We start from the raw sequence: 18,951 nt of genomic DNA, 5'->3' as shown, positions 1-18,951 counted from the left end.
TATATTATTATTTAAATCAGTTTTTAGGTGCATTTTAGAGTGTCCAATCTTTTAACAATATTAGAAAATTGTGCACACCCACAAAAACATTCTGATGATGACATCATTCACAGTTTATATATGTATTATTTTTGCTCGTCCTATTCACTCTGTCGGCGCTCTAAATACCAGATTTTGCAGGAAAAAAAAGATTCTTCATGGATAACCGCTTATATGGCACAATATCCACTGGGAAAAGAAATTTTCAGACTGTTAAAAAAAAAACACAACACTGAATACTTGGTTTGTAGGTAATGTGTATATTTAGGGACGATATCAAATGCTTAAAAAAATTACAAAACGTTCAAATTCGAAAGACAGGAACAGATATTTAACAAGTATCACAGTCTTCTCCTTGCTTCATACAACAACTGAAGAACATCTTGCGGAGCCTTTTCTTCATGTTCTGGAAAAATGTTCTACGAGTGACCTGCAAGTAAATAGGGGAAAAAAGTTAGAAAATAAAATAAAGAAATAAATAAAATCAATTAGTCAGATTAATTCGAATGTTATAGTTTAAGAAATAAAATCTCTAAATATTTGCTTTACATTATTGGCGGGGGGGGGGGGGGGGGGGTAAAATTGTGAGAGACTTACGACACTAGAAGTATTATCTGTCTTCTTTATATCAGCGTTTGTGTCTTTCATTGAAGCATCTTTCTTTAACGAGGTCGTCTCTTGTTCTTGAAGAACGGGTATTTTCGACTAAAAAGAAGGAATTAATTTTTTGAGGAAAAAAAGATAACTTATTTAAAATGAAATCTTTGCATTTCGTTGCCTTCCTGTCACTTAATTGAACACAAACTACATTATTCTCAGTTCTGCAGATTTTTGTAGCTTCCATTAAAAAAAAGATAACAATGTTTTTAAAGCAAATTTTCAGATGACAACCTACCTTTAACTCATCAAGAACGGTAGCCATCACGTGTTTAAAATGTCGTGTGTCATCCTCTGTCTCCACTCCCGTGGTCAAGTCATCGAGTATATCCTAGAATAAAGTCAAGTAAATTGATTGTTGTCCGACACTGATGTACTTATTGGATACATTTATTTCGATTTAAAAGTGTTTGACATTCTATATAAGGGGTGTATTTATACAACTGAGCGCATGCTTAAAGATTTCTGGTAGAGCATTAAAACTTAAAAAATGCACATTGATGAAAACGTTCATTTTCCGTGCTTACCTCGCATATTTCTGGTTCCTCCACCATTTCGCACCACGGTCTATCAAACTTGAGAATTTCATACCTCCTTTGCCTTTCCTAAAATTAATGTAAATATTTTTTAAAACACATAAAAATTTTTTAAGTTCAGAATCGAAAAGACAAAATTGCCAAATCGACATATTTCCAATCAAAATGCAATTTATAAATATACAAAGGCATGTAACATATGAATACCTGCGCTCTTGCCATTAGAGCGTCCAGTTTGTTTTTGATAGCAATCTCTCTATCCACTTTTTCAAGAAGATCGTCAAAAATGCTCTAGAATGAAGAAAATGCGACAATTAATGTTAATCAATTGATTGAATTTACAATTCTAAACTGGTACTCTGTAGAACCTATCTGCTTCACAAAAAAGCTTTGTTCTTAAACACACAGCTGTAAACATACAGTGAAAACTGTCAATTTATTTCGGACATGCAGCATCGCGTCAAACAGTTAGGTGATGGTCAAAAGACCACTCTATACTTTTCGAATATTCTGCACGATACTTGTGAAAACTTAGGACAGCTTAATATTAACTACAACCCATCAAGTGAAAATTAAAAAACGTCTACTAAGTTATTCGAGCGCTTATATTTGATTTAATCTAATATAACTGACCGTTGAACTGGGCATTTGTGATCTATTTCACTCACTCGTCATTAAACGACAAAAAAGTCTCCAAGTTTGTAAACACTGTTCTTGTGTTAGAATGCATGAGACACGTGCATGTAGTATTTAATTTGAAATTACCTGACACATTTCATGGTCTTCCACCATAACATACCACGGCTTGTCGAACTTCAGTATTTGTAACTTATCCTCCATGTTTTCTAAAATAAGAAGGAAAAAAAAAATCTCACATTGCAAAAAAAAAATAGAAAAATGTTTATTTTGCAATTTCATTTCAACCGCCCTTCCACTTTTCTTAATCCTTTTAATTATTTATTGTCAAGTCAAAATTAATAAATGGAATATGCGGAACATGTCGATTTCTATCATTTGGAAGATACGAAACAGGTTCTCTACTTCATTTTGCAGAATAAGGACAAATTTCTTAGAATAAAAGCTATGGAAATTCTTACCAAATGTTTGCTGCCTTTTCCTTCACTACAGTGTTCCTTGACAACTGAGAAAGTATGACATCTCACTTTTATGACGTCATCCATATTGTGACGTTTTGTGTCTCTTTGAGATCATAACGTTCCATGCCGAACCTTGAAATGACTGCAGATACCGTGCGATATGTCCTCCAATGTTTGCATGAATGATGCTACACGTATGTACACTGCAATACCGCTAACTTACCTATATCTATAGCATAATAGGAACTTGGTCCCTTTGAAACATATACTATAGCAAAATAATTTCCATATTTATAAGGCAGATCTGAACCCGCCCCCTCTCCCCTTTTCTTTGAACTTCCTTCCAGATATACCACTTATGATCCACTCCTGGCTTTGCAATGTGCCAAAGAAGCTCGCTCTACATTTTATGTATGTTCTAATCGCATTCAATATATTTATTTTATTTATTTCAACTCATTCAAAGTGTTCAACGCCTCAACCAAGCGGTTATCAAAATATCAACATATTTATTATACACCAATCCCGTCTTCTTAAACTATTTTCCTCTCTATACAACTTTGTGTCACAAACAATGTCTGCCTCCTTAAAGCCTGCTTTCGCTTTCTTGCAGCAAGAAAAAAAAGTAGGAAAAGAAAAAAAAAAGGGGGGGGGGGTCGCGACTTGCGAGTTCGATCATTTTGAAAGCGATATTCGTTTTATTTCATAGTTTGCTTTTTTTTTTTTTACAGCTATTATACTAGATATCGAAGGAAAATCGATGATTTTTTCATGATAAACTATTTGAAATAAAATTAAAATCAATTCCACATACATTATGAGAAATGAATACATGACAATAAAATATCAAATAATATCGGGGGAATCAAATGCCATCATTAAATGTGAAGAAAATCCAGATAAAAAAGTTTATTTTGTTTCTCTCTTCTTCATGGAGAAATTTTGACCTCTGACGAATTTGAAGTTCTTGCCGATAAAATCTATAATTCCTAGGTACATGGACCAATCACAATCAAACTTTTCAGAAAGTTTCTTTAGCATTTTGACTACAATATCCTGAAAATTCGTCTTGATCCGAGATGCGGTTTGTCATGTACAAAAATATTCTACGTACGTACAGCGTTAGGAGAAAAGGGTAATATTGATATTCTGAGAATTATTCGATTAATTCATTGACTGGTGTATGGAAAATGACAAAATAAAATTAAATATCAAAATAATGACAATATATTGGTCTTTGTATACGTCAACAAAAACTAAATATGTAGGACTGACATTATTTATGTTGAGACCCAGTTACTGTACAACTTTTGCGATAACTATCAAAGTCGGTGTTCCACCGTGTTACCTACGAATTACAAAACGCTAATGCAATTCTACAAATCTTCGATTGTCTTAAATATTTCACTCTATATTATTATTTAAATCAGTTTTTAGGTGCATTTTAGAGTGTCCAATCTTTTAACAATATTAGAAAATTGTGCACACCCACAAAAACATTCTGGTGATGACATCATTCACAGTTTATATATGTATTATTTTTGCTCGTCCTATTCACTCTGCCGGCGCTCTAAATACCAGATTTTGCAGGAAAAAAAGATTCTTCATGGATAACCGCTTATATGGCACAATATCCACTGGGAAAAGAAATTTTCAGACTGTTAAAAAAATAACACAACACTGAATACTTGGTTTGTAGGTAATGTGTATATTTAGGGACGATATCAAATGCTTAAAAAAATTACAAAACGTTCAAATTCGAAAGACAGGAACAGATATTTAACAAGTATCACAGTCTTCTCCTTGCTTCATACAACAACTGAAGAACATCTTGCGGAGCCTTTTCTTCATGTTCTGGAAAAATGTTCTACGAGTGACCTGCAAGTAAATAGGGAAAAAAAGTTAGAAAATAAAACAAAGAAATAAATAAAATCAATTAGTCAGATTAATTCGAATGTTATAGTTTAAGAAATAAAATCTCTAAATATTTGCTTTACATTATTGGCGGGGGGGGGGGGGGGGGGGTAAAATTGTGAGAGACTTACGACACTAGAAGTATTATCTGTCTTCTTTATATCAGCGTTTGTGTCTTTCATTGAAGCATCTTTCTTTAACGAGGTCGTCTCTTGTTCTTGAAGAACGGGTATTTTCGACTAAAAAGAAGGAATTAATTTTTTGAGGAAAAAAAGATAACTTATTTAAAATGAAATCTTTGCATTTCGTTGCCTTCGTGTCACTTAATTGAACACAAACTACATTATTCTCAGTTCTGCAGATTTTTGTAGCTTCCATTAAAAAAAAGATAATGTTTTTAAAGCAAATTTTCAGATGACAACCTACCTTTAACTCATCAAGAACGGTAGCCATCACGTGTTTAAAATGTCGTGTGTCATCCTCTGTCTCCACTCCCGTGGTCAAGTCATCGAGTATATCCTAGAATAAAGTCAAGTAAATTGATTGTTGTCCGACACTGATGTACTTATTGGATACATTTATTTCGATTTAAAAGTGTTTGACATTCTATATAAGGGGTGTATTTATACAAATGAGCGCATGCTTAAAGATTTCTGGTAGAGCATTAAAACTTAAAAAATGCACATTGATGAAAACGTTCATTTTCCGTGCTTACCTCGCATATTTCTGGTTCCTCCACCATTTCGCACCACGGTCTATCAAACTTGAGAATTTCATACCTCCTTTGCCTTTCCTAAAATTAATGTAAGTATTTTTTTAAAACACATAAATTTTTTTTAAGTTCAGAATCGAAAAGTCAAAATTGCCAAATCGACATATTTCCAATCAAAATGCAATTTATAAATATACAAAGGCATGTAACATATGAATACCTGCGCTCTTGCCATTAGAGCGTCCAGTTTGTTTTTGATAGCAATCTCTCTATCCACTTTTTCAAGAAGATCGTCAAAAATGCTCTAGAATGAAGAAAATGCGACAATTGATGTTAATCAATTGATTGAATTTACAATTCTAAACTGGTACTCTGTAGAACCTATCTGCTTCACAAAAAAGCTTTGTTCTTAAACACACAGCTGTAAACATACAGTGAAAACTGTCAATTTATTTCGGACATGCAGCATCGCGTCAAACAGTTAGGTGATGGTCAAAAGACCACTCTATACTTTTCGAATATTCTGCACGATACTTGTGAAAACTTAGGACAGCTTAATATTAACTACAACCCATCAAGTGAAAATTAATAAGGTCTACTAAGTTATTCGAGCGCTTATATTTGATTTAATCTAATATAACTGACCGTTGAATTGGGCATTTGTGATCTATTTCACTCACTCGTCATTAAACGACAAAAAAGTCTCCAAGTTTGTAAACACTGTTCTTGTGTTAGAATGCATGAGACACGTGCATGTAGTATTTAATTTGAAATTACCTGACACATTTCATGGTCTTCCACCATAACATACCACGGCTTGTCGAACTTCAGTATTTGTAACTTATCCTCCATGTTTTCTAAAATAAGAAGGAAAAAAAAAATCTCACATTGCAAAAAAAAAAGAAAAAAAAGTTTATTTTGCAATTTCATTTCAACCGCCCTTCCACTTTTCTTAATCCTTTTAATTATTTATTGTCAAGTCAAAATTAATAAATGGAATATGCGGAACATGTCGATTTCTATCATTTGGAAGATACGAAACAGGTTCTCTACTTCATTTTGCAGAATAAGGACAAATTTCTTAGAATAAAAGCTATGGAAATTCTTACCAAATGTTTGCTGCCTTTTCCTTCACTACAGTGTTCCTTGACAACTGAGAAAGTATGACATCTCACTTTTATGACGTCATCCATATTGTGACGTTTTGTGTCTCTTTGAGATCATAACGTTCCATGCCGAACCTTGAAATGACTGCAGATACCGTGCGATATGTCCTCCAATGTTTGCATGAATGATGCTACACGTATGTACACTGCAATACCGCTAACTTACCTATATCTATAGCATAATAGGAACTTGGTCCCTTTGAAACATATACTATAGCAAAATAATTTCCATATTTATAAGGCAGATCTGAACCCGCCCCCTCTCCCCTTTTCTTTGAACTTCCTTCCAGATATACCACTTATGATCCACTCCTGGCTTTGCAATGTGCCAAAGAAGCTCGCTCTACATTTTATGTATGTTCTAATCGCATTCAATATATTTATTTTATTTATTTCAACTCATTCAAAGTGTTCAACGCCTCAACCAAGCGGTTATCAAAATATCAACATATTTATTATACACCAATCCCGTCTTCTTAAACTATTTTCCTCTCTATACAACTTTGTGTCACAAACAATGTCTGCCTCCTTAAAGCCTGCTTTCGCTTTCTTGCAGCAAGAAAAAAAAGTAGGAAAAGAAAAAAAAAGGGGGGGGGGGGTCGCGACTTGCGAGTTCGATCATTTTGAAAGCGATATTCGTTTTATTTCATAGTTTGCTTTTTTTTTTTTTTTTTACAGCTATTATACTAGATATCGAAGGAAAATCGATGATTTTTTCATGATAAACTATTTGAAATAAAATTAAAATCAATTCCACATACATTATGAGAAATGAATACATGACAATAAAATATCAAATAATATCGGGGGAATCAAATGCCATCATTAAATGTGAAGAAAATCCAGATAAAAAAGTTTATTTTGTTTCTCTCTTCTTCATGGAGAAATTTTGACCTCTGACGAATTTGAAGTTCTTGCCGATAAAATCTATAATTCCTAGGTACATGGACCAATCACAATCAAACTTTTCAGAAAGTTTCCTTAGCATTTTGACTACAATATCCTGAAAATTCGTCTTGATCCGAGATGCGGTTTGTCATGTACAAAAATATTCTACGTACGTACAGCGTTAGGAGAAAAGGGTAATATTGATATTCTGAGAATTATTCGATTAATTCATTGACTGGTGTATGGAAAATGACAAAATAAAATTAAATATCAAAATAATGACAATATATTGGTCTTTGTATACGTCAACAAAAACTAAATATGTAGGACTGACATTATTTATGTTGAGACCCAGTTACTGTACAACTTTTGCGATAACTATCAAAGTCGGTGTTCCACCGTGTTACCTACGAATTACAAAACGCTAATGCAATTCTACAAATCTTCGATTGTCTTAAATATTTCACTCTATATTATTATTTAAATCAGTTTTTAGGTGCATTTTAGAGTGTCCAATCTTTTAACAATATTAGAAAATTGTGCACACCCACAAAAACATTCTGGTGATGACATCATTCACAGTTTATATATGTATTATTTTTGCTCGTCCTATTCACTCTGCCGGCGCTCTAAATACCAGATTTTGCAGGAAAAAAAGATTCTTCATGGATAACCGCTTATATGGCACAATATCCACTGGGAAAAGAAATTTTCAGACTGTTAAAAAAATAACACAACACTGAATTCTTGGTTTGTAGGTAATGTGTATATTTAGGGACGATATCAAATGCTTAAAAAAATTACAAAACGTTCAAATTCGAAAGACAGGAACAGATATTTAACAAGTATCACAGTCTTCTCCTTGCTTCATACAACAACTGAAGAACATCTTGCGGAGCCTTTTCTTCATGTTCTGGAAAAATGTTCTACGAGTGACCTGCAAGTAAATAGGGAAAAAAAGTTAGAAAATAAAACAAAGAAATAAATAAAATCAATTAGTCAGATTAATTCGAATGTTATAGTTTAAGAAATAAAATCTCTAAATATTTGCTTTACATTATTGGCGGGGGGGGGGGGGGGGGGGGGGGGGGGGGGGGTAAAATTGTGAGAGACTTACGACACTAGAAGTATTATCTGTCTTCTTTATATCAGCGTTTGTGTCTTTCATTGAAGCATCTTTCTTTAACGAGGTCGTCTCTTGTTCTTGAAGAACGGGTATTTTCGACTAAAAAGAAGGAATTAATTTTTTGAGGAAAAAAAGATAACTTATTTAAAATGAAATCTTTGCATTTCGTTGCCTTCGTGTCACTTAATTGAACACAAACTACATTATTCTCAGTTCTGCAGATTTTTGTAGCTTCCATTAAAAAAAAGATAATGTTTTTAAAGCAAATTTTCAGATGACAACCTACCTTTAACTCATCAAGAACGGTAGCCATCACGTGTTTAAAATGTCGTGTGTCATCCTCTGTCTCCACTCCCGTGGTCAAGTCATCGAGTATATCCTAGAATAAAGTCAAGTAAATTGATTGTTGTCCGACACTGATGTACTTATTGGATACATTTATTTCGATTTAAAAGTGTTTGACATTCTATATAAGGGGTGTATTTATACAAATGAGCGCATGCTTAAAGATTTCTGGTAGAGCATTAAAACTTAAAAAATGCACATTGATGAAAACGTTCATTTTCCGTGCTTACCTCGCATATTTCTGGTTCCTCCACCATTTCGCACCACGGTCTATCAAACTTGAGAATTTCATACCTCCTTTGCCTTTCCTAAAATTAATGTAAGTATTTTTTTAAAACACATAAATTTTTTTTAAGTTCAGAATCGAAAAGTCAAAATTGCCAAATCGACATATTTCCAATCAAAATGCAATTTATAAATATACAAAGGCATGTAACATATGAATACCTGCGCTCTTGCCATTAGAGCGTCCAGTTTGTTTTTGATAGCAATCTCTCTATCCACTTTTTCAAGAAGATCGTCAAAAATGCTCTAGAATGAAGAAAATGCGACAATTGATGTTAATCAATTGATTGAATTTACAATTCTAAACTGGTACTCTGTAGAACCTATCTGCTTCACAAAAAAGCTTTGTTCTTAAACACACAGCTGTAAACATACAGTGAAAACTGTCAATTTATTTCGGACATGCAGCATCGCGTCAAACAGTTAGGTGATGGTCAAAAGACCACTCTATACTTTTCGAATATTCTGCACGATACTTGTGAAAACTTAGGACAGCTAAATATTAACTACAACCCATCAAGTGAAAATTAATAAGGTCTACTAAGTTATTCGAGCGCTTATATTTGATTTAATCTAATATAACTGACCGTTGAATTGGGCATTTGTGATCTATTTCACTCACTCGTCATTAAACGACAAAAAAGTCTCCAAGTTTGTAAACACTGTTCTTGTGTTAGAATGCATGAGACACGTGCATGTAGTATTTAATTTGAAATTACCTGACACATTTCATGGTCTTCCACCATAACATACCACGGCTTGTCGAACTTCAGTATTTGTAACTTATCCTCCATGTTTTCTAAAATAAGAAGGAAAAAAAAAATCTCACATTGCAAAAAAAAAAAGAAAAAAAAGTATATTTTGCAATTTCATTTCAACCGCCCTTCCACTTTTCTTAATCCTTTTAATTATTTATTGTCAAGTCAAAATTAATAAATGGAATATGCGGAACATGTCGATTTCTATCATTTGGAAGATACGAAACAGGTTCTCTACTTCATTTTGCAGAATAAGGACAAATTTCTTAGAATAAAAGCTATGGAAATTCTTACCAAATGTTTGCTGCCTTTTCCTTCACTACAGTGTTCCTTGACAACTGAGAAAGTATGACATCTCACTTTTATGACGTCATCCATATTGTGACGTTTTGTGTCTCTTTGAGATCATAACGTTCCATGCCGAACCTTGAAATGACTGCAGATACCGTGCGATATGTCCTCCAATGTTTGCATGAATGATGCTACACGTATGTACACTGCAATACCGCTAACTTACCTATATCTATAGCATAATAGGAACTTGGTCCCTTTGAAACATATACTATAGCAAAATAATTTCCATATTTATAAGGCAGATCTGAACCCGCCCCCTCTCCCCTTTTCTTTGAACTTCCTTCCAGATATACCACTTATGATCCACTCCTGGCTTTGCAATGTGCCAAAGAAGCTCGCTCTACATTTTATGTATGTTCTAATCGCATTCAATATATTTATTTTATTTATTTCAACTCATTCAAAGTGTTCAACGCCTCAACCAAGCGGTTATCAAAATATCAACATATTTATTATACACCAATCCCGTCTTCTTAAACTATTTTCCTCTCTATACAACTTTGTGTCACAAACAATGTCTGCCTCCTTAAAGCCTGCTTTCGCTTTCTTGCAGCAAGAAAAAAAAGTAGGAAAAGAAAAAAAAAAGGGGGGGGGGTCGCGACTTGCGAGTTCGATCATTTTGAAAGCGATATTCGTTTTATTTCATAGTTTGCTTTTTTTTTTTTTTTTACAGCTATTATACTAGATATCGAAGGAAAATCGATGATTTTTTCATGATAAACTATTTGAAATAAAATTAAAATCAATTCCACATACATTATGAGAAATGAATACATGACAATAAAATATCAAATAATATCGGGGGAATCAAATGCCATCATTAAATGTGAAGAAAATCCAGATAAAAAAGTTTATTTTGTTTCTCTCTTCTTCATGGAGAAATTTTGACCTCTGACGAATTTGAAGTTCTTGCCGATAAAATCTATAATTCCTAGGTACATGGACCAATCACAATCAAACTTTTCAGAAAGTTTCCTTAGCATTTTGACTACAATATCCTGAAAATTCGTCTTGATCCGAGATGCGGTTTGTCATGTACAAAAATATTCTACGTACGTACAGCGTTAGGAGAAAAGGGTAATATTGATATTCTGAGAATTATTCGATTAATTCATTGACTGGTGTATGGAAAATGACAAAATAAAATTAAATATCAAAATAATGACAATATATTGGTCTTTGTATACGTCAACAAAAACTAAATATGTAGGACTGACATTATTTATGTTGAGACCCAGTTACTGTACAACTTTTGCGATAACTATCAAAGTCGGTGTTCCACCGTGTTACCTACGAATTACAAAACGCTAATGCAATTCTACAAATCTTCGATTGTCTTAAATATTTCACTCTATATTATTATTTAAATCAGTTTTTAGGTGCATTTTAGAGTGTCCAATCTTTTAACAATATTAGAAAATTGTGCACACCCACAAAAACATTCTGGTGATGACATCATTCACAGTTTATATATGTATTATTTTTGCTCGTCCTATTCACTCTGCCGGCGCTCTAAATACCAGATTTTGCAGGAAAAAAAGATTCTTCATGGATAACCGCTTATATGGCACAATATCCACTGGGAAAAGAAATTTTCAGACTGTTAAAAAAATAACACAACACTGAATACTTGGTTTGTAGGTAATGTGTATATTTAGGGACGATATCAAATGCTTAAAAAAATTACAAAACGTTCAAATTCGAAAGACAGGAACAGATATTTAACAAGTATCACAGTCTTCTCCTTGCTTCATACAACAACTGAAGAACATCTTGCGGAGCCTTTTCTTCATGTTCTGGAAAAATGTTCTACGAGTGACCTGCAAGTAAATAGGGAAAAAAAGTTAGAAAATAAAACAAAGAAATAAATAAAATCAATTAGTCAGATTAATTCGAATGTTATAGTTTAAGAAATAAAATCTCTAAATATTTGCTTTACATTATTGGCGGGGGGGGGGGGGTAAAATTGTGAGAGACTTACGACACTAGAAGTATTATCTGTCTTCTTTATATCAGCGTTTGTGTCTTTCATTGAAGCATCTTTCTTTAACGAGGTCGTCTCTTGTTCTTGAAGAACGGGTATTTTCGACTAAAAAGAAGGAATTAATTTTTTGAGGAAAAAAAGATAACTTATTTAAAATGAAATCTTTGCATTTCGTTGCCTTCGTGTCACTTAATTGAACACAAACTACATTATTCTCAGTTCTGCAGATTTTTGTAGCTTCCATTAAAAAAAAGATAATGTTTTTAAAGCAAATTTTCAGATGACAACCTACCTTTAACTCATCAAGAACGGTAGCCATCACGTGTTTAAAATGTCGTGTGTCATCCTCTGTCTCCACTCCCGTGGTCAAGTCATCGAGTATATCCTAGAATAAAGTCAAGTAAATTGATTGTTGTCCGACACTGATGTACTTATTGGATACATTTATTTCGATTTAAAAGTGTTTGACATTCTATATAAGGGGTGTATTTATACAAATGAGCGCATGCTTAAAGATTTCTGGTAGAGCATTAAAACTTAAAAAATGCACATTGATGAAAACGTTCATTTTCCGTGCTTACCTCGCATATTTCTGGTTCCTCCACCATTTCGCACCACGGTCTATCAAACTTGAGAATTTCATACCTCCTTTGCCTTTCCTAAAATTAATGTAAGTATTTTTTTAAAACACATAAATTTTTTTTAAGTTCAGAATCGAAAAGTCAAAATTGCCAAATCGACATATTTCCAATCAAAATGCAATTTATAAATATACAAAGGCATGTAACATATGAATACCTGCGCTCTTGCCATTAGAGCGTCCAGTTTGTTTTTGATAGCAATCTCTCTATCCACTTTTTCAAGAAGATCGTCAAAAATGCTCTAGAATGAAGAAAATGCGACAATTGATGTTAATCAATTGATTGAATTTACAATTCTAAACTGGTACTCTGTAGAACCTATCTGCTTCACAAAAAAGCTTTGTTCTTAAACACACAGCTGTAAACATACAGTGAAAACTGTCAATTTATTTCGGACATGCAGCATCGCGTCAAACAGTTAGGTGATGGTCAAAAGACCACTCTATACTTTTCGAATATTCTGCACGATACTTGTGAAAACTTAGGACAGCTTAATATTAACTACAACCCATCAAGTGAAAATTAATAAGGTCTACTAAGTTATTCGAGCGCTTATATTTGATTTAATCTAATATAACTGACCGTTGAATTGGGCATTTGTGATCTATTTCACTCACTCGTCATTAAACGACAAAAAAGTCTCCAAGTTTGTAAACACTGTTCTTGTGTTAGAATGCATGAGACACGTGCATGTAGTATTTAATTTGAAATTACCTGACACATTTCATGGTCTTCCACCATAACATACCACGGCTTGTCGAACTTCAGTATTTGTAACTTATCCTCCATGTTTTCTAAAATAAGAAAAAAAAATAAAATCTCACATTGCAAAAAAAAGAAAAAAAAGTTTATTTTGCAATTTCATTTCAACCGCCCTTCCACTTTTCTTAATCCTTTTAATTATTTATTGTCAAGTCAAAATTAATAAATGGAATATGCGGAACATGTCGATTTCTATCATTTGGAAGATACGAAACAGGTTCTCTACTTCATTTTGCAGAATAAGGACAAATTTCTTAGAATAAAAGCTATGGAAATTCTTACCAAATGTTTGCTGCCTTTTCCTTCACTACAGTGTTCCTTGACAACTGAGAAAGTATGACATCTCACTTTTATGACGTCATCCATATTGTGACGTTTTGTGTCTCTTTGAGATCATAACGTTCCATGCCGAACCTTGAAATGACTGCAGATACCGTGCGATATGTCCTCCAATGTTTGCATGAATGATGCTACACGTATGTACACTGCAATACCGCTAACTTACCTATATCTATAGCATAATAGGAACTTGGTCCCTTTGAAACATATACTATAGCAAAATAATTTCCATATTTATAAGGCAGATCTGAACCCGCCCCCTCTCCCCTTTTCTTTGAACTTCCTTCCAGATATACCACTTATGATCCACTCCTGGCTTTGCAATGTGCCAAAGAAGCTCGCTCTACATTTTATGTATGTTCTAATCGCATTCAATATATTTATTTTATTTATTTCAACTCATTCAAAGTGTTCAACGCCTCAACCAAGCGGTTATCAAAATATCAACATATTTATTATACACCAATCCCGTCTTCTTAAACTATTTTCCTCTCTATACAACTTTGTGTCACAAACAATGTCTGCCTCCTTAAAGCCTGCTTTCGCTTTCTTGCAGCAAGAAAAAAAAGTAGGAAAAGAAAAAAAAAGGGGGGGGGGGTCGCGACTTGCGAGTTCGATCATTTTGAAAGCGATATTCGTTTTATTTCATAGTTTGCTTTTTTTTTTTTTTTACAGCTATTATACTAGATATCGAAGGAAAATCGATGATTTTTTCATGATAAACTATTTGAAATAAAATTAAAATCAATTCCACATACATTATGAGAAATGAATACATGACAATAAAATATCAAATAATATCGGGGGAATCAAATGCCATCATTAAATGTGAAGAAAATCCAGATAAAAAAGTTTATTTTGTTTCTCTCTTCTTCATGGAGAAATTTTGACCTCTGACGAATTTGAAGTTCTTGCCGATAAAATCTATAATTCCTAGGTACATGGACCAATCACAATCAAACTTTTCAGAAAGTTTCCTTAGCATTTTGACTACAATATCCTGAAAATTCGTCTTGATCCGAGATGCGGTTTGTCATGTACAAAAATATTCTACGTACGTACAGCGTTAGGAGAAAAGGGTAATATTGATATTCTGAGAATTATTCGATTAATTCATTGACTGGTGTATGGAAAATGACAAAATAAAATTAAATATCAAAATAATGACAATATATTGGTCTTTGTATACGTCAACAAAAACTAAATATGTAGGACTGACATTATTTATGTTGAGACCCAGTTACTGTACAACTTTTGCGATAACTATCAAAGTCGGTGTTCCACCGTGTTACCTACGAATTACAAAACGCTAATGCAATTCTACAAATCTTCGATTGTCTTAAATATTTCACTCTATATTATTATTTAAATCAGTTTTTAGGTGCATTTTAGAGTGTCCAATCTTTTAACAATATTAGAAAATTGTGCACACCCACAAAAACATTCTGGTGATGACATCATTCACAGTTTATATATGTATTATTTTTGCTCGTCCTATTCACTCTGCCGGCGCTCTAAATACCAGATTTTGCAGGAAAAAAAGATTCTTCATGGATAACCGCTTATATGGCACAATATCCACTGGGAAAAGAAATTTTCAGACTGTTAAAAAAATAACACAACACTGAATACTTGGTTTGTAGGTAATGTGTATATTTAGGGACGATATCAAATGCTTAAAAAAATTACAAAACGTTCAAATTCGAAAGACAGGAACAGATATTTAACAAGTATCACAGTCTTCTCCTTGCTTCATACAACAACTGAAGAACATCTTGCGGAGCCTTTTCTTCATGTTCTGGAAAAATGTTCTACGAGTGACCTGCAAGTAAATAGGGAAAAAAAGTTAGAAAATAAAACAAAGAAATAAATAAAATCAATTAGTCAGATTAATTCGAATGTTATAGTTTAAGAAATAAAATCTCTAAATATTTGCTTTACATTATTGGCGGGGGGGGGGGGGGGGGGGGTAAAATTGTGAGAGACTTACGACACTAGAAGTATTATCTGTCTTCTTTATATCAGCGTTTGTGTCTTTCATTGAAGCATCTTTCTTTAACGAGGTCGTCTCTTGTTCTTGAAGAACGGGTATTTTCGACTAAAAAGAAGGAATTAATTTTTTGAGGAAAAAAAGATAACTTATTTAAAATGAAATCTTTGCATTTCGTTGCCTTCGTGTCACTTAATTGAACACAAACTACATTATTCTCAGTTCTGCAGATTTTTGTAGCTTCCATTAAAAAAAAGATAATGTTTTTAAAGCAAATTTTCAGATGACAACCTACCTTTAACTCATCAAGAACGGTAGCCATCACGTGTTTAAAATGTCGTGTGTCATCCTCTGTCTCCACTCCCGTGGTCAAGTCATCGAGTATATCCTAGAATAAAGTCAAGTAAATTGATTGTTGTCCGACACTGATGTACTTATTGGATACATTTATTTCGATTTAAAAGTGTTTGACATTCTATATAAGGGGTGTATTTATACAAATGAGCGCATGCTTAAAGATTTCTGGTAGAGCATTAAAACTTAAAAAATGCACATTGATGAAAACGTTCATTTTCCGTGCTTACCTCGCATATTTCTGGTTCCTCCACCATTTCGCACCACGGTCTATCAAACTTGAGAATTTCATACCTCCTTTGCCTTTCCTAAAATTAATGTAAGTATTTTTTTAAAACACATAAATTTTTTTTAAGTTCAGAATCGAAAAGTCAAAATTGCCAAATCGACATATTTCCAATCAAAATGCAATTTATAAATATACAAAGGCATGTAACATATGAATACCTGCGCTCTTGCCATTAGAGCGTCCAGTTTGTTTTTGATAGCAATCTCTCTATCCACTTTTTCAAGAAGATCGTCAAAAATGCTCTAGAATGAAGAAAATGCGACAATTGATGTTAATCAATTGATTGAATTTACAATTCTAAACTGGTACTCTGTAGAACCTATCTGCTTCACAAAAAAGCTTTGTTCTTAAACACACAGCTGTAAACATACAGTGAAAACTGTCAATTTATTTCGGACATGCAGCATCGCGTCAAACAGTTAGGTGATGGTCAAAAGACCACTCTATACTTTTCGAATATTCTGCACGATACTTGTGAAAACTTAGGACAGCTTAATATTAACTACAACCCATCAAGTGAAAATTAATAAGGTCTACTAAGTTATTCGAGCGCTTATATTTGATTTAATCTAATATAACTGACCGTTGAATTGGGCATTTGTGATCTATTTCACTCACTCGTCATTAAACGACAAAAAAGTCTCCAAGTTTGTAAACACTGTTCTTGTGTTAGAATGCATGAGACACGTGCATGTAGTATTTAATTTGAAATTACCTGACACATTTCATGGTCTTCCACCATAACATACCACGGCTTGTCGAACTTCAGTATTTGTAACTTATCCTCCATGTTTTCTAAAATAAGAAAAAAAAAATAAAATCTCACATTGCAAAAAAAAAAAGAAAAAAAAGTTTATTTTGCAATTTCATTTCAACCGCCCTTCCACTTTTCTTAATCCTTTTAATTATTTATTGTCAAGTCAAAATTAATAAATGGAATATGCGGAACATGTCGATTTCTATCATTTGGAAGATACGAAACAGGTTCTCTACTTCATTTTGCAGAATAAGGACAAATTTCTTAGAATAAAAGCTATGGAAATTCTTACCAAATGTTTGCTGCCTTTTCCTTCACTACAGTGTTCCTTGACAACTGAGAAAGTATGACATCTCACTTTTATGACGTCATCCATATTGTGACGTTTTGTGTCTCTTTGAGATCATAACGTTCCATGCCGAACCTTGAAATGACTGCAGATACCGTGCGATATGTCCTCCAATGTTTGCATGAATGATGCTACACGTATGTACACTGCAATACCGCTAACTTACCTATATCTATAGCATAATAGGAACTTGGTCCCTTTGAAACATATACTATAGCAAAATAATTTCCATATTTATAAGGCAGATCTGAACCCGCCCCCTCTCCCCTTTTCTTTGAACTTCCTTCCAGATATACCACTTATGATCCACTCCTGGCTTTGCAATGTGCCAAAGAAGCTCGCTCTACATTTTATGTATGTTCTAATCGCATTCAATATATTTATTTTATTTATTTCAACTCATTCAAAGTGTTCAACGCCTCAACCAAGCGGTTATCAAAATATCAACATATTTATTATACACCAATCCCGTCTTCTTAAACTATTTTCCTCTCTATACAACTTTGTGTCACAAACAATGTCTGCCTCCTTAAAGCCTGCTTTCGCTTTCTTGCAGCAAGAAAAAAAAGTAGGAAAAGAAAAAAAAAGGGGGGGTCGCGACTTGCGAGTTCGATCATTTTGAAAGCGATATTCGTTTTATTTCATAGTTTGCTTTTTTTTTTTTTACAGCTATTATACTAGATATCGAAGGAAAATCGATGATTTTTTCATGATAAACTATTTGAAATAAAATTAAAATCAATTCCACATACATTATGAGAAATGAATACATGACAATAAAATATCAAATAATATCGGGGGAATCAAATGCCATCATTAAATGTGAAGAAAATCCAGATAAAAAAGTTTATTTTGTTTCTCTCTTCTTCATGGAGAAATTTTGACCTCTTCTGACGAATTTGAAGTTCTTGCCGATAAAATCTATAATTCCTAGGTACATGGACCAATCACAATCAAACTTTTCAGAAAGTTTCCTTAGCATTTTGACTACAATATCCTGAAAATTCGTCTTGATTCGAGATGCGGTTTGTCATGTACAAAAATATTCTACGTACGTACAGCGTTAGGAGAAAAGGGTAATATTGATATTCTGAGAATTATTCGATTAATTCATTGACTGGTGTATGGAAAATGACAAAATAAAATTAAATATCAAAATAATGACAATATATTTTCAGGTTTCTTTGTATACGTCAACAAAAACTAAATATGTAGGACTGACATTATTTATGTATGAAAATGATCCCAGTTACTGTACAATATATGTCTTTTGCGATAACTATCAAAGTCGGTGTTCCACCGTGTTACCTACGAATTACAAAACGCTAATGCAATTCTACAAATCTTCGATTGTCTTAAATATTTCACTCTATATTATTATTTAAATCAGTTTTTAGGTGCATGAAAATTGTGCACACCCACAAAAACATTCTGGTGATGACATCATTCACAGTTTATATATGTATTATTTTTGCTCGTCCTATTCACTCTGCCGAGCTCTAAATACCAGATTTTGCAGGAAAAAAAGATTATTCATGGATAACCGCTTATATGGCACAATATCCACTGGGAAAAGAAATTTTCAGACTGTTAAAAAAATAACACAACA

At 33.2% G+C, this 18,951-nt stretch overlaps 1 protein-coding gene across 3 annotated transcripts; it reads right to left on the bottom strand.

Moving 5' to 3' along the window:
• Nucleotides 1-329: 329 nt before the first annotated feature.
• Nucleotides 330-17,322, bottom strand: LOC134262896 (myosin heavy chain, non-muscle-like). Of its 3 annotated transcripts, XM_062745217.1 has the most exons (15): nucleotides 17,286-17,322; nucleotides 16,952-17,031; nucleotides 16,395-16,478; nucleotides 16,178-16,255; nucleotides 12,660-12,743; nucleotides 12,443-12,520; nucleotides 8,928-9,011; nucleotides 8,711-8,788; nucleotides 5,176-5,259; nucleotides 4,959-5,036; nucleotides 1,440-1,523; nucleotides 1,224-1,301; nucleotides 935-1,027; nucleotides 637-744; nucleotides 330-469 (listed from the first exon to the last, which is right to left on the bottom strand). In XM_062745217.1, the coding sequence occupies exons 2-15, from the start codon at nucleotides 17,024-17,026 to the stop codon at nucleotides 371-373; spliced, it is 1,185 nt and encodes a 394-aa protein (XP_062601201.1). In that variant the 5' UTR covers nucleotides 17,027-17,031; nucleotides 17,286-17,322; the 3' UTR covers nucleotides 330-370. The 3 variants fall into 3 exon arrangements, with proteins under 3 accessions (XP_062601201.1, XP_062601203.1, XP_062601202.1); XM_062745219.1 differs by lacking the exons at nucleotides 16,178-16,255; nucleotides 16,395-16,478; nucleotides 16,952-17,031; nucleotides 17,286-17,322 and adding exons at nucleotides 13,217-13,296; nucleotides 13,547-13,583; XM_062745218.1 differs by lacking the exons at nucleotides 330-469; nucleotides 637-744; nucleotides 935-1,027; nucleotides 1,224-1,301; nucleotides 1,440-1,523 and adding exons at nucleotides 4,068-4,207; nucleotides 4,375-4,482; nucleotides 4,670-4,762.
• Nucleotides 17,323-18,951: the final 1,629 nt, after the last annotated feature.

This window comes from Saccostrea cucullata, unplaced genomic scaffold, assembly GCF_032062105.1.
Source record: "Saccostrea cucullata isolate Sc308-1 unplaced genomic scaffold, CSIRO_AGI_Scuc_v1 ctg10298, whole genome shotgun sequence".
NCBI classification, from domain to species: domain Eukaryota; kingdom Metazoa; phylum Mollusca; class Bivalvia; order Ostreida; family Ostreidae; genus Saccostrea; species Saccostrea cuccullata.
Note: the sequence above shows the minus strand (reverse complement) of the source record. Positions and strands in the feature narration are given on the sequence as shown.